The sequence below is a fragment of the Melanotaenia boesemani genome, chromosome 19 (assembly GCF_017639745.1).
Source record: "Melanotaenia boesemani isolate fMelBoe1 chromosome 19, fMelBoe1.pri, whole genome shotgun sequence".
Lineage (NCBI taxonomy): Eukaryota > Metazoa > Chordata > Actinopteri > Atheriniformes > Melanotaeniidae > Melanotaenia > Melanotaenia boesemani.
The window spans coordinates 23,294,554-23,311,478 of NC_055700.1; the positions used below are offsets into that span (position 1 = coordinate 23,294,554).

The 16,925-nt window shown below is 38.1% G+C and overlaps 1 protein-coding gene across 5 annotated transcripts in view; it reads right to left on the reverse strand.

The window, feature by feature from the left end:
- The window catches only part of igsf9a (immunoglobulin superfamily, member 9a), a 61,917-nt gene extending 45,686 nt beyond the window's left edge, over positions 1–16,231 (reverse strand). Inside the window, exons 1-3 of one of the 5 annotated variants that reach the window (XM_041969340.1) lie at positions 15,872–16,231; positions 7,565–7,659; positions 7,267–7,467 (exon numbers count right to left, since the gene is read on the reverse strand). In XM_041969340.1, the coding sequence (XP_041825274.1) occupies positions 7,267–7,467; positions 7,565–7,625 (262 nt within the window). In that variant the 5' untranslated portion in view covers positions 7,626–7,659; positions 15,872–16,231. Of the gene's footprint in view, positions 1–7,266; positions 7,468–7,564; positions 7,660–9,634; positions 9,834–10,158; positions 10,242–11,634; positions 11,701–15,866 lie in introns of those variants that run through there. The other 4 variants (XM_041969344.1, XM_041969342.1, XM_041969341.1 and 1 more) reach the window with 4 other exon arrangements.
- Between the last annotated feature and the right edge of the window lie 694 nt (positions 16,232–16,925).

The following is a 16,925-nucleotide window of genomic DNA, read 5'->3' on the forward strand; positions in this document are numbered from 1 at the left end:
AGTTTTAACCTGGAACCACAGACACCACTTTTCCCTCACAGAGATAAAAGACGACAACGCTATGAGAAATGTTCATCGTAACAAGAAACACTGTGTTTTTCATGGTGGGTGTTAACAGGTAGAATCATGAGAAGCTCTTCTCCTGAGGAGACGGAAACACAACATCCAGCAGCCTGAGATTAGCATCCATGAATTTTCTGTTGGTAATTTATTCCATTAGGTTTCCATTTCACACATTAGATCGAATATTCGGTTTTATTATGAAAAAATGAGCATACAGATGAATTTGAAATTCAGTGAAAGAGAACTTTTCCAAGTAATTAATTACTCTTTTGATGCTGTAACTCTGTTACTATCTTGTTTTTTGCAAGAAGTAACTAAGAACTGAAATGCGTAGTAGTAATTACTTTTTTAAAGTAACATGTCCAACACTGTCCATCACAGTTTATAGGCTGCGTACTGGATAAGGGTATGGCTGGCAATGAAAACAACCCCAGTTTACCAAACTAAACCAGACCAAACCATTCTGTCCCAAGCCAGATCCCTTGGTGGAAATGGGGCTTAAGTTCCAAAAAATCTGCTTTTGAAACAGCTGTCTGGTATCTGCTGAGACTTCACTGGTTTATCCCTTGAGTTTGGTGACTTTTCTGTGTCTGTATAATTCATAGACTAGGTCAGTGTTAAGTGATTTAACACACAAAACAACCTAACCATCTAAATATGGTAAGGTGCATGCACTGAAGTGAAAATTGGATTTATACCAGCTAATGTCAACTGTGCAATCTTTAAGACCACTTTAAAAGATTGCAAGCAAGTCTAGCCAGAAAACATGGGGACGTCCTCAGGATGGCCAAAGGGCATTCACACCATCCAGTACTGGGTGCCGCTGCAATGTTCTCAGCACTTTGACTTTCTTTGACCCTGCTGTAGGAATGCAGGAAATTTAAAATGACAAAGGAAATAGTGTACAATTTCCCTAATTACTACAGCAGGGCCTGAAATTTACTTCGACAATAAACAGCAACCCTTACCGACAATATAAAGTTCCTTTCTCGTGGTGTTCAGCTAAATTGCCCCCCCCAACACACACACACACACACACAAAAAGCCGTTTTGCAGGATTTTCACTTGTCCAAACTAAACAATGTCCTCTCTCAGTCTAATTCAGCACACAGTACTATAGACACAATAGCACAATGCATTTATTTAGTTAGACAGCCTCCAACCAAAGCCCCCCTAAAGGCTTCATCCCTTAATACACTCTCAGGTGACAGAGAAACACAAAACCGTTCAGTCATGAAGAAATACAGCTCTCTGCAAACTGAGGAAATCATTTTGAAACTAAAAGTCTACAGACTTAAACAAGATTAGGACAGATTATTCAGATAAGGTGGTCATTATCGCTCTTAAGACAATGGCTTTCAAAGGATAAAATGTCTTCACTGAAGTGAGGTGCTAATTAAAAAGAATGATGTTATTTATGATGGATCATGAAGCAGTTTGAAGTTTTAAATCCTTTTGTCTTTGAAAATCATCTTAAAAGTCATTTTAATCATCTTGCCATGCCTCATCCATCACAGAGCACCTGATAGTTTCTTGTTATTACCAATGATTTAAGTGTACTCCCACAGGAAAAAGAAAAAGTTTTTAAAATTTCAACCAACTACTCTTATGAGGTCGGGTTTGAGGTCCTTCATAAAGCTCACTAAGATGCAGGAACATCGCTGACAAAATGAAACATTTGGAACGCCACGAGAGTGCTTTTTCCATTTTATTCAGAGTGAAGGATGCACCAGAGATATTGATTTTCCTTCTTCGGAAATGGATGTGTAACATTTCGGAGATGAAGATTTCAAATTCCATAAAGGAAAAAAAGTCTTTAGGGGAATCATCTGCAAAGTGTCTTGTTTGGTTTTGACAGGGGATTGTATGAAAAATTATTTAAATTCAATACCATTTTGTGCAACACAGACGTTTATGTCCCTGAAGATGTGATATTCACGGGCAGTGGGCCCAACATCATCTCCACGAGATGTCGTCAGCTCTTGGCAAGCTGCAGAGAGGCGTTCAGGTTTCAGCTTTGGGAAAGAAATAGATAAGGTTTCACTCCTCGTCGGTTAGGCTTTATTAAGCTCTACTGTGTCGTGGTTGAAAATTTGAATTGAGGAGCCGTGTTGCTGTCAGAGGCCTTCTTGTTGCTGTACAGAGCATGAGTAATCCCAGTACTGGCTCTCGTGTTTGCAAAAAGGAAGCACATTAGCTATTTTAGCTGTGTGTAACATGTAACTCCTGCACACAGACTGATTATAATGGGATTTACATGGGACGAGCTTCCACTTGATTCATTTACACATCTGTATTTGCTTTAAATACAGTCTGCAGATGCATGCGTGCTAAGGGAGCAGGCACAAATCCTTTGATCTTTTGCTCTATTGCAACAAATACCTTTAAACTCCTGTTAGCTCTTAACAATCTCAAGGGAACACTGAAGTAAATCAAATGTATCTAACAGTTTTCTTAAGCTACAAGCACAACCAAAGGCAACGAGAATTAATGGAGCAGGCGCCCGTCAGTCAGAAAGCTTTCATCTCCTTAATCATGGGGTAGAGGAAGAGATGATAACATAAAAACAGTGAGCCTCAGCAGAGTAAAAGAGTTGGATAAGTTGGGGTAGAATCATGACAGCGAAACAACAGTTGCCGTCTGGATCCTAAAGCCAAACTGCTGAGACACCTGAGAGCAAGCGTGGCCTGAGGGGGTGAAATACACACCAGTTGTTTCAGATCCAAAGCGTTAGTTTCCTATTCTGCACCTGTTCTGAACAAACCTGTGAGAACGGCTGAGCTCAGCATCAGAAGGGACAAAGCGTCTTTTTGTTCAAACCTTTTCAGATGCAGCTCTCTGCTTGTCACCGGAGAGCCATGTGATTAGCACCTTGTCCTTTTAAAGGACACAGCTTTTTGTTCTTCTTTTAGTTTTTTGGTAAAATGCTTTATGGTGAAGTGAAGTGTGCAAAAAGAGTAATTCATGGGACTAAGGGTGGGCAAATTTCAGGGTTATTACTACCAGTATAGGCTCTGAAACTAACATCCTGCTTCGATGTTAAAGTGAGAAATATCTTCTGAGTCAGCGACAAAATGGCTGCTGTGTTTTATGAGACTAGGCTGGAAATAAAGTGTGTCCTGCTCCCACTTACAATTCATCAGCTAAAGGTTCGCCCTGATTTTATTGCTATGTAAATGTCAGGATCACATTTCCTGGTCAGGTTGGGTGAGGGAGTGGCATCCAAAGATGAGAGAGACTTTGACTCAGTTAAAAGCAGGTTCTGATCCTTTGACAAACACACACCTCAGTGCACAGATTACTGCTCATTATGTTGTGTTTGCACAAGAAATCAGACTGATGCCAAAGATGTTGTTAGACTGAACAGAATACAGAGTAGTACATAAAAGGATCAGGTTGGAAATATTCTTTAGTTGGTAAATTACAAGTTGCTTTTGTTACTGGGAATAGTTCAGAGTAATATTGTGTTAACTCCAGTTTGGAAAAAAATGACAATGCTCAGTTGTTTTGGGAAATTTCTGATCATCCTTTACTGAACTACTTGTCCTGCAGGGACACTTTGTTGGTTTGGTTTTGATTTGAGCAACAACTGGAAAAAAAATCAATAATAAGCGCTAATAATAAATAATTAAATTTTCCCTAAATTAATAATTTCTTCTGCCGTGAGAATGCCACAGCATAAAGAAAATGGAGAGGAATACCTTGTAGAGATGAGAACTTTTAACATCTGCAATTCTTTGATAGCTACACAAAATTATTAATATTAATTAGGATAAATACCAAAAACTACAGAACCACAGGAAAATTTCAACACTGGCATCAAATGATGTTTTAATTTACCCTTTGTCACCTACTGCAAAGTGCATCATATCAGTCATAATTTTATAGTAGGACATTCTTAAAAAAAAAAAAGAAGAAGAAAGAAATTAGGAAATTAAAGAAAGTGCAACCTACCTGTTTTTTATTAAAACTTAAATGTATTTTTAAACCTTTTTCTATATATATCTGCCAAATCCTTCATCAAAATTTAATTTAATTTCATTTAATTTAATTTTTTTCTATTTTTTTTTTATTCTGTTTGTTTATTTAATTCTTATGCAGCTCTTTATTTGGTCAAATATTTTCATCTAGAACTATTCATGAGTTTTGTTTTTTAAATCATCATTTTAAAGCATTTCTCCAGCATCCTCTCATGACTACTGTCGACTGCATTTGGATTTACAATTTGTTTTTGTTTCTGTTTTTTGTTTTTTGTTTTTTTGGGGGGTTTTTTGGACAGTGAACAGTTTTAACGTTGTTTAGCTGCACTGCAAGTGATGACTTTTGCCGTCATCTACAAACATCAGTATCCACTGGTGGAAATAAATTAAAAGGTTCATAGTAAACCGCTTAAAAACTGAAACAGAAATGGTCCACCTGTGCCTACTCTGTTACTTTAAGTGTTTCATTTCTATGATCTGTACAACTTGAGCTAAAAGGTTATAAAAGTCAACAGGCAATAATAACTTATAAAAGTGTTCTATATACAAAAATTCTGAATTTTTCACGTCACATTTAGCTAAATAAACACAAAAAACTTACTGATCCAAAGCGTTTCTAAATGTACAAAAATAAAGAAAATGATTCTTTATACTGCACAATCTATTTCTTTCAGCTTTTGAGATACACTCCTTTTTAGATGTTTTGATTGATTTATTCAATCTACAATACAACACAATTTTATAATATATTCATAAACATTTTTTCTACTGAATATGTACAATAGGAATAAAAAGGTTTTGGAGCATTTAAAGACTCTAAAAATTACAAATTTAAATTCAGATGTTTTTCTTTGTCATTAAACTGGGTTGGGGTTGATAAATGAACAGAGAAAAATGATTGGACAGAAAGGCTTATAAATGCAGACAAATATTGAAAAGTTAATAAGGTTTTTGAATTGTATCCATATAAGCTATTTTCTTATGTACAGAGTGCAGGTTCATTTGTACTTTATGTACCATAAGTTCACAACAGCTCTCTCACCTGCTCCACCGAGTATTTCCTCTGCACCATTATTAATTATGCTAAGACTTATCTAACCTACACTAATGTAAACTAAGCTAAAAACTACCAATGTGCTAAGAGCAAACTAGAAACTATGCCAAACCTGCTGAAAAATGGCCACTCCGTTTTTAAAGAGTTAACAACCTGCTTCCAACTAAGCATCATACTGGAAATGAATTTCACTACTTGAAGTGGTATCTCCATATTACTTCTGGCAGTTTCTTTTAAAGCTGACATTTTGTCAAACACTATGTTTCAAGCAGAAATTCGAACAGACCAGTAGAGTCCATAGGTTGAGCATCTCCTCAGGTAATTTCACTGGAAAGAAAATGGCTCTAACAAAAGGAAGATATGAGCTACACAGACATGCTTTCATTTTGTTCCATTGTTTGTGACTTTAAAGGACAACAAAAGCCACAAAAAGGTAGTCTTAGCCCACTGAGGATCTTTTTTCACCACAGACCATCTTTGTTCTCTGTGCTGTGGGCAGAAAGTGCACAATAGATGATGATGCAATGTGAGAGTTTCAGTGCATTTAAAACTAGCTGGTTTGAAAGGCCATCAAGGTGTGCTCTTGAATAAACCCTGAGACCCAGATACTGGTTTCACTCTCGCTGTGGAAGAAAATGGGGCTCAAGCCAACGGCCTTGCTTTTATTTTGCTCCTTTAAAAACATACCTTGTATGGTGATAATTATAGTATAATGTGTTTACTTCACATCCTGTCTGAGCTTTGGTTGGGTCATTGCAACTTGATTCTTTTTTTTGTTTTTTCTTCAATCATTCCGTCGTAGATTTGCTGCAATGTTTGGGATCATTGTTCTGTTGTATGACCCAGTTCATTCGAGCCTTCACAGTCAGACAGACAGCCTCGTATCTGACTCTAGATTATTTTTGGTATACTGAGAAGTTCATAATCGACTCAGTAACTGCGAGTTGCTTAAGTCCCATGGCTGCTAAATGGGCCCTAATCATCACCCCTCCACCACCATGCTTGACAGTTGATATGAGGTGTTTGTGCTGATGCTGTTTGGTTTTAACCAAACATTTTGCTGTATAATATGGCCAAACATCTCCACTTTTGTCTTGTCTTTCATAACAGACATTGTTCCAGAATTGTTGTGGTATGTTGGAAAAATCGAAGCCATGAGGAGAATTGGTTTTATGTTTACGGTTTTGTTTTGTTTTTATTATTGTTGATGTCTTTCAACCTTGCTTTTTTGTTAAAACACACATGAATGCTCCAGAGCCGTAAACTGGCAAAAAGTCTGCTTTTTATAGATGTGCAGACAGATTATGATCAATAAATAATTTGATTAGCAGCACCTAGATGGTTCATATCATCTAAATTCCTATGGAAGCGGTATGGCTGTGCTTATTTTCAGTGGTTCTCAAACTAGGGGGCAGGCACCCAAGGGGGGGCCCAGGGTAATGACAGAGGGGGTGCAGCAGGGCTAAAAAAAATTATAGTTTTTGCACTGTTAACAAAACATGGACAGATTTGTGAAAGTACCAATGGGGTAAACCCTGATGAATCAACAACTGAGTTTTCAACTACCGAAAAAAGACAACAAAATATGATGAAGCACATCGTGCTCTAGCCATGACCAGGTAATGGTCAAGTAATGGTCAACGGTGGGAAAAGAAGATGATGAATGAGACCACCATGTGTTGTTTGTCTCAAAATATCAGCATTTGACTTAATAAAGCCAAACAAGGTACAATGTTACTTGGGGACGTCTCATCCTGAACACAAAGAGAAGCCGGTTGATTGCTTTAGAAATAAAGAGAGCACAGCTGTTTTACTAAAGCAGCATCTATCAGGGGCCTTGACATTATTGTTGTTCATGAAAAGGGGGTCCTGCAGAAAAAGTTTGGAAACCATCAGCTTAGTTTTTGTTGAATAAATAATGACACAGTGTAACAAGTCAGGAACACATGAAAGATATACAACTTTAAAACTGAAAGACTGAAAAGTAAAAACAGGTGGAATCCAAGCCATAGAAAAAGAATAAAGCCTAAACAATGACCAAAATAATTATACACTTAAAAAACATTTCAGCTTACTTAAGCTTGCTTGATTCAGACAATGAGACACAATTGTAGTGATCAGTGGGAAGATGTGGGAGGTAGGTTACTTATTCTGATGACTGATACTCACCCTCATACTGTGGATGGACACGAGGTGCATAGGATCCAAATTTAATCAGTACAGGAATCTCAAGTCCCTTTCGCACCCATTCCACCACATGCAGGGATGCAGAGGACACGGCTGCTTGATCCGGTGCAGGAAAAGTACACTCAAGCTCCACCCAACCTCCGAATTTTCCTTGGACCTCTGACCTTACACTGTGCATAGTCACTGTTTTTAGATAAGACATAAATTCAGTTAGACTGCAGTTTTGAATAGTGTGAAATAACTTAGCTTATCTTTCAAATCAAACAATGGAGGTACTTACAAAAGTGGCAAAGAACTGTCACCACAGTGAAAGTGTTCCAATATGATCTAGTTGACCCCATATCTGTCACTCATGCAACCTGCAGCATGCTCAGTCTGTTGGCAAAAGAGACAGAATTGTCACATTCACATTACTCCTTGGCGGCACATAAGACGAAGCCATCTGTGACAGATTTCCAAGCTAAAAAGGCTATAGCAGAGCTGTCACTTCTGTCATAATTCCACAGAAAAGGGGAGGGCGCGCTCAGATTTTTATACAGTTTTCCAATAATTGGAATTCATCCCATATCATTACATTACATTAAATGGGTAGAGTTGCCTCTGCAGCCAGAAAACCTGGCCCTATATCCGTTTTTGAAAGTAAATGTCATAAATGTCAAATAAATCTTTGGAGAGTCATGTGTGGAGCAGCATCTAAGTGTTTTTTTTAGAGCACATCAATGAAGACATTTGGCTGGATAAGCCAGGAAACTCAGCACTCAAGGACAGAGCCCAGCAGAGCTGATGGGAGAGCACAAGAAAGCCATCAAAGAGTGAAACGTAATGTCAAAATCCAGAGGAAAACCAATCTAACAAGTAAAATTAATGCTTTCGTTCAAAGGAATCTCAAGTCTTTGATGAGAACGCTGACTGACATATTGGTACAATTTTCACATAGAAACAGGGTCTGGCAGTGAGATAACACTGCAAATATTTCCTGCTAAACACTGTACACAGCTGCACAATGTTAAGGTAAGAAGTCTTACTGCATCTTGTATGTTGTATACTATATGATAGATTAAACCAAATAACACATTTAATGCTGTAATATCTTAGAAACTATCTGTTAAGTCTAACATAAGGTGGAGGTGTTATCAGCCAAATGACTCAGGCGGTAGAGCAGGTCGTCCAATGATCGGAAGGTCGGCGGTTCGATTCCCGCTCCCGCAGTCATCTGTCGTTGTGTCCTTGGGCAAGACACTTAACCCTCCTTGCCTCCAGTGTTGGCATCGCTGGTGTATGAATGTGTGGATGAATGTTCGGTGATGGTCGGAGAGGCCGTAGGCGCAGACTGGCAGCCACGTTTCCGTCAGCGTGCCCCAGGGCAGCTGTGGCTACACACGTAGTTTACCATCACCAGGTATGAGTGAGGAGTGGATGAATAATGGATTCACACAATGTAAAGCGCTTTGGGTGCCTTGAAAAGCGCTATATAAATCTAATCCATTATTATTATTATTATTATTATTAAAATATCCACATATCAGATTTCTGCTAAAAATTCAATATCGTCCATCCCTACTTTAATTATATCAAATTACTCAAGTTTACCATTTTGAACTACAGTGCCTGTCTGTCATTATTTTACATGCACAATACTTTCTGGTTGATGTAAAACATTCACATTTAAATGCCAGCAGTTGATTCAATGCAATATTCATCATTTGGTTGTAGTTGAAAGGCAATCAGGAAGTCGACTATCGACTTCTCAACAGATGGATCGCAACAAGCTTCAAGTCTTGAGTTCTTGCTACGTCTTTCATGACCCATTTGATACCTTTGATACCAGGTGACTAGAAAAAACTTGCAGATGTTGCATATTATGAAAGGTGACTAAAGCTAAACCTAAACTACTGTGATAAATCTAAGTTTTGCCATCACACAAGATTAATACTGACAACAGCTCTCAGTTTTTCAGCAGCTATATCAGCGTCATTGCTTTGACTTCTCTCCTTGTAAAGTCCATTAAATTTTAAAAAAAATTGGCCACTCTACTCACAAACACCGACTGTCAGTGTTTCCTCACAGAATCCTCAGTCACAAAGTCAATTGTTATTTTAAACCCATTGTTTTTTGTAATGTTGCTCTTGGTCATTCAAACCTTCAAAACCACAAAAATCAAAGTCTACGCTCAAACATAAAGGAGCCATAACTGCATCACAAATCTGCCTTTTGAGTCAATCAAAGTCACCACCACCCTCAGCTCACTGCAATATAATAATCTTAAAATCTGATGTCAGATGGCAAAGCTGATTTGTTGTTCTTCCCTTGCACAGGCACCACACACTTTGCTCCACTCCTGCATTCCCACCTCTGGTTTCGTTCATCTTGGCAAGCATCTCGAGACATGTCATCAGTGGTGTCTTCACCACTGTGGCCGCACTTGAGTTCAAATTGAAAAAGCCAAACTAAACTCATTTTGATCCCAATGTTTCACACAGAAACTGCAGCCATTCTGGCTTCCAGACATCACCATCCTGGAGTGAGATGTAAACAACAGAAGCCTTGCGATTCCATTTGACAGCAAATGTTGGTGTAGCTAAAATTAAAGAGACGAAAAAGTCAGTGAAAAAAGTCAGTGAAAGTTTTTTCCTCCTGGAAATCTCTCTTTGACATATTAAATCAAAAGTACATATTAAAATCCCTCACCTGGGACATAAATGATCATAAATCTACATATTATATTTCAAAGTTTATCGAGTTCTTATGAATTTTACACACAAACTTCAAACTATTGCAAACAATGAATTCAAATGAAGCATAAATAGGGTTTTATTCAAAATATTTTGGTTTCAGGGCTTTAAAATGGAGGGTAAAGGTCCAAGGTTGACTTACAGATACGAGCGATAGCTGAGATTAATGAAGTCCTTGCCAATATGAATGATCTCTGACTATAAGCAGTAAACACACGCTTGCCCCAGCAGCCATACAAACCCTATTTTCTCTCCCTGATCATGAGGCTTTTATGGGCTTTTTCGTTTCATGGCTGGGGCAAAGTCTGGACTGGTAGAAAACAATTACGCAGGCTGTCAACAGCTGCTGTGCTTGGTTCAACACGCTCATATGCTTCAGCAAACAGCACAACATACACAGATTTTCTACAGAATCAGTCTGAAAGTCAAAAGAAAAAAGAAACTCGTGTGCTGTCCCCCATGTCCTTCACTCGTGTAGTTATATATGCAAACCCAGAGAAGTTTTATCCTAAACTTCTTCAATTTCATTTAGACTTTTTGTGTTTGTGGAGATGGAGCAAGGCCAGCTAAAGAGAGGCTTCTGCTGCTTCTTTAATTCACACAGTATCCAAGGAAGAAAGAATCGTCATGCTAAGCCTGCCTGTTGCCATGGGTAAGCTCATAATGAACAGATGCTCAGCATCTTTCTCTCGCTCTTCATCGACTGCCTCTTGTTAACTCAGAAGAATTCCAGCGATAAAGATTGCATGTCACATAATGACATTTGTCACACCAACAATTTTAGAAATCTAACCAAAAACTTCGACAATGCATTTCAAACTACGCAGTAAGCTTCTTATTAATGAAAAGAAATATTATTCACAGCTTTACCTGGCTTTGGCGAGGTCAGGCTTATTTGTGTCTAGAGGAAAAACAAAACAAAAAAATAAAAAATAAAATAAAAAGCTTGTAGACAGAAAGGGAGAAGAGAAAGTGAGGCGCACACACAGTAAGAAGAAAGATGAGAGGCAGAAAAATCTCATTAACCTGCAGGTTGTTTTCTGTCATTAAAACTCAGAGCTGCCAAACAACTGCTCAGGCATAACTCTTAAGTCATAGTAGCTCAGATGGCTTCCCTCAGACATATTCTACTACCTTCCAACACGCTTATGTTGATGCACATCCTCCATGCGACAGCTATAATAAATGAGAAATAGAAAGCACCCTGTCACACAGAGATTTATCAGCTGATTGATGCAGAAATGTCCCTGCTGTTGAAATTCTCTTGTTTCTATCCTACGTAAGGAGAAAAAGAGGAAAGCAGCTAATTAATCATGACCTGGGTATCGTAATATAACAGATCTCTCAGCAGCCCTGACACCTCTTACCACTTCACTCTAACTAAAAGGCTTTTAGACAAATGTTTTCTAATCAATAGTTTGTTTCACAAAGACAACGTCTGGCATTCCTGTTGTGGGCATCAAAATTTGCCCTTTTTATACCAGTCACTGGTTCAAATGTCTACATGGTTCTTGCTATTTGTTGCTGCCTTTTACTATTTCTTAATATCTGTAATGCTTTTGTTTTATGTAAAGCACTTTGAATTGTCCTGTACATGAAATAAACTGCCTTGCCTTACATTTGCTGGATCCTTTAAAGACTATAAATCCCAGGGCATTTGTGCAGGTTAGAATTATTACGAGATGGTTTGTCTCTGCCAGTGACGCAAATTGGACATTAACCCCTGGACAGAGTCAATAAAAAAAGAGGTGGAAAGGTCAGACTGTTCATATGCTTGCTGCTAGTGTAAGAAGGTAAAAAACTACCTTTCAACAGAAAATGCTTGGAACTTAGAAGTGATTGTTTCAAGGGCAACGTTAGAAACATCTTTTGCTTCAATGCTGACTTGAAACTTGAGCTATGATGTTTTATCACCCTTAAAGGTCCCTGCTGTGGAATTCTGCATTGTCCTGCATTAAAATTACAATTTTTTTTCTTATTTTTTGTAAGAAACCCAAAACAATAATCACTACTTGTGCAACTTTGTATTAAAGATCTCTTTAGAGCTTTGGCCAAAGTCTCCAATTGTCATAAATACAACATATCTGCATGAGGAAATCTTCACATACTTTAAACTTCTCTCTAACAGTTGCATGTAGAGAACCTGCAAGATCCTCCTAATGGAATAATACAATTCCCATCAAGGTTCACCCTTGTAATCCAGCAGCCAAAGTTGTGTAGCTCTCTAGCTGCAATGCATTGAGCTGATAGCAGCTCTGGATAATGCTTGTGATTCAGTCTGCTCGGTTCTACTAACATTATTGTGCAAAAATATTGGTCAAGTCATGTCAAGCTGAATAGAACAGATAAGCCGAGCAGGAAGTTGAACAGCATATAGACCATGGTTCCTAAACTTTTTCAGCCACAGCCCCAAGAGTCTGCAGTGTTCATTGTATTTGGGAGATGTGAATGAAAAAGGTGCATGTAAAAATAGGTTTTGTTGTCTCCCACGAATCCGCAAAAACGTTTAAATGGTTGTGCATTCGTGGGATGTACGACTGTCAACTGCATCTGATCCGACAAAGATTAAAACGATGTTGCTAACCAGCTGTCTCTGGTATGAGCTAGCAAACTGCCTCACATCATTAACTTGCTTCTTCCCAAATATGAAATAATAACCCAGATATTCCAAGAGATGAAAATTATTCCTAAAGAAGAGCTCATTCCATGTCAAAGCACCAAAACAAAAACTAGGTCACAGAGAGCGCTGCTGTTGAAGGTTTCAAACTCTCTCCCAGTTTTTGTTTTACGTCGATGGATCGAGTAAAACCGGATTTGACTGTACAAAAATAATAATGTGTGTTAAAGAGGGATGTAATGGGATGATCAGGTTCTTTCAATAACCTCATCATTAATGAATTCAGTGTTTAATGTTGTTGTTTATAGATAAAAACGGTCTAATAAGCTGTTTTAGTTCCAGGTTCTAGTGGGAAATGTTTTCATTAGAACTTACAATGGAAAGCTGCAGATAAAGCCATAATAAAACTAATTCAACCCATTTTCACTTTACTGAGTAATTACTGAGTTTACTTCAAATTGTGCAATAAGGTCATTTTTACTCAGTTTTCAAAGACCACTGATCCAGTCCAGCCGTCGACTTGAACAGGATTTTTGTCCCACAGTGTATTTGAGTTTGACACCCCTGTTCTAGAAAGCTCGACTAAGCAAAACCTCCATGAAACACGAGACTAAACCATGGTGGGATCAAACAATCATGAATGAAAGAGTATAAAAAAAATCTGCTTTTACATGTTTTATTCATTTTAATATTTAAATTATTTACAAGAAATATTTTAACTGCTGCTGTGTTACATAAATACTGTGTTAAAAAGCAGCTGATTTGTTTAAAGTAATATGCAACACACTACTTTTGATTTATTATTGAATAGTGCATGTAAGAAGGCTATTAATTGTGATTAATCAAAGAAAATGATGTGATTGTAATTGCACTAGCACTATAGGGGACATTTTAGCCAGTAGTTCGATAGTAACTGTAATATTTATTCATTTTATATCTTTGAATACATGCGTTTGTTTTGCAACTCAGCATTTTATCATATTATTTATATGGAAGGTGACCCGAGCTGCAAAGTTGAGAGCCCTGTGACAGTCAGCCACCAGTCACAGATGAAAATGCTGCTCGTTGGCATTCAGCATGCACCACCCCACCTCCTCATTCTTATTGTGATAAATCTACTCCTACACTTTTTTCCACTTGGGACTTACATTATCTGCTCTCCACACTGTCGTGACCTGCACATGGGTTAGAAAAGCCTATTTTTTGATATTCAGACACACAATAGGAACCCTCTGTGTGGCTTGGTTTGATGTGCACTTCAGGGAAAATAGGACAGGATGAAAAGGAAAGAGAAAACAGGGATAAAAAGAGGTTTTCACTTTGGAAGTGTTCCTGTGCTTCAAATACAAACATTGGGGACTTTTCTATGGATCAAGGTGAATGCCATGGTTTTTTTTTGGTCAAGTGAATCCATTGAAAACAGACTCACAGTAAAGCCCAGTGTGAGTCCCAAGTCAAGAATAGAAATTTCCAGGTCAAGCTGAAGTTAAAATTCTCATGTCCTGAACAGGTCATACACCAGATCCGGTCTAAGTCTATGTGCAGTATAGGGACATTTAATGCTCGTCAATTTTAACTGTTATTTTGGTCTTTAATCTTTTACATGTTGCTGTCTGTGTTCTGTTGACAACAACATGGATTTACAGCTGAAAAAAATAAGCCGAGGTATCATCTGCTGTCTGCCTGCTCATCTGCAATGCAAAGCACACCTCTCCCCAGAGCTCACACTATGTGACTGGCTGCTGCTGAATTGATCCATAGCTGTTAGAAAAACTGAGAGATTATAATAATTAAGCTTTAAATCTTTGGGCTTAAGGGTGTTTCAAGTCAAACTCTGAATAAAAACATGAAAGATTCGTGCTAAAGTCAAGTTAAAGTCTACAACAGAGATTTCTCATCCTGAGTCTCATCCTGATGACTAATCAGGTGTCAAATCCTCTGACCTGAGGGCTCAGATGAGGCTATTCTTTTGATATTTCACACTGTGTTTGTCTAACGGCTCTTCACTTTGGTTTGAAGTAGGTGGGTCACATACTGCCATGCACCAATCAGAATTCAGCTACATTTAAACCAAAACCTGATTTGAATTTATACATTTATACGGGTTTTTAACCTTTTTTCATACCAAGTTCTTATAATTAATACTAATAATGAAGTATTCTATTTAAAGCCATGCTTCTAAGCGGTTTATATATCAGATTATATTACATTTCTAAAAGGTTTCAGTGGGTTATTCAACATTCTGGGCAACAAAGGACCTTTGAAAGGAGTCAAAGAATGGAAAATAATTGCTTGGGGATTATTAGATAGTAATTTATGTCTATTTCAGCCTGTTTCAAAAGCCAAATGTCAAGTGTTTGCTATAATGGCAAAATTCAAGTGCCACAATTCGAGTTCTCGCGTTTCAAAAAGGAATGTATTAAATTAATTTCCAGAGAGCAACCTCTGATGTAAACTTTATGGAAAATATGACAAGAAACTGCAAAGGTCTTAGCAAACTTAAATGAACCAGGAAGAGAATTCAAAATCATTAAATGAAGCTTAAGTGGGAATATTAGGGGAATATTTCTCTTTTAATTGCTTAAATAAAGTTGTTCTTTGGTCTCATACATGTCAAAGTCAATCATCCAGAGAGAAAGTGAGATTTTTACATGATGGAGTGACTGCATATTTCACTGCTGTTCCACGTTTATTAGCCTAGATGAAAGAAAAATTAAGTCAATTCTTTGTAAAATCCACTAACATAAAAATGAACTGCTTCTAAGTACACTCTGTTTCTCTATATTTGGCAGAAAAGAAACAGCCAGCACCTTTTATGGAGGCTTTTGTGAGCAAGGTTCCCAATTTATCGTGTTATCTTATCCACATGTATGTTTGTGTGTCGCTCTGAGGATCCAAAGAGCTTTAAAATGTTATAAAGATTGTCACACCCAATTTAACCAGTGGCCCTAACAGAAAAACCAACATACCGGCAGAGGCCGTCATAAAAGCAGACATAGTTTGCATATAGGTTGGAGTTCGTCATGAAAACCGGCTGCTCTCGACTTCAGACGCCACATTATACAGAAAATCCCCCCATACTTCATTACTGACGTTTAAATGCATGACACAGTTCAGAGGACTGAGAGAAAATTTCACGCTTCCCAGTATGAGCTCACAGTATTATTTATTTTTTTATCTTTTATCTTTTCAAGGCTGCAGGAGGTCAGAAAAAAAAAACTATTTGTGTTTACCTTACCTGCTTGAAGCTCGGGCATCAGGATCAGCGAACATATTTCCTTTTACAAACGCATCATTTACGACTTTCTTTAAGTCCCCAAGTTGAGCGTCAGTTTGTGGACAGCAAGTCGCTGCCTGGCAAACTGGAAGTGGGCCTCGTCTGTAATATGAGCGCTCTTTCTTCTTTTTCTTTAACAGCCCACCGGCAACAGGTGTTCCCTTCAGGTACAGGTGACAGTGAAGGCAGCGACGTACTCAGCGGCTCCTGGACCGACCTCCTCCCCGCTCCCTCCTCCTCGTTTCCTGGTACCGTTCAAAGGACTCGGAGCGCATCAAAGTGGGCTCCCACATCACAGCCTGTCAGCGCTTCAGAGTTTTAGCAAATGCTGGTTTAGTATTGTTAATTTGTTCAAAAACAGGCTGAAATTCAACTTTTTTTTAAAATCCCCTGATGGCATCCAGCTTACTGATAACCACAAGAGGGTGTGATTTACCTGTTAGATCTGAGGACAGGCGACATAAATCTCTGCTGTACTTTTTATTGCTTCCTGCACCCCGCTGTAATGCTTTTAAAGTTGTATGTAAAGCACTTTGAATTGTCTTGTTTATTAAACGTGCTATACAAACGTGCCTTGCCTTTTTACTACTAATAATTTTTTTACACTCACAATAAAAGATTAATTTATCAACATACTCAACCTGTATTATTATTTTATTTTATTTATTAATTTGTAACAAGTGTCGCAAATTTTTACAAAACAAACCTTTTTCAGTCTCCGTTCACAAGCCCCAGGGGCGAATCTAAAAAGGATTTGCACCGGGGGGGGGGGGGGGGGGGGGGGGGGGGCAAGCAGGACCACAGACCTGGGAAACAGTGGGCACATGTATATAAGACATTTAGAACACAAAAGGGATGAGTCTAAATATTTGGATATAACTGATTATTACAACTAAAGTGGTCCACTATTGTAACAAGTAAATCAAAATTTGTCAGTAAGTCAACAATTGTTTACTTATGATGATCTTGCATGTTATGGCTTTAATCACTGTTGCACAGATATTTCTAGTTCACT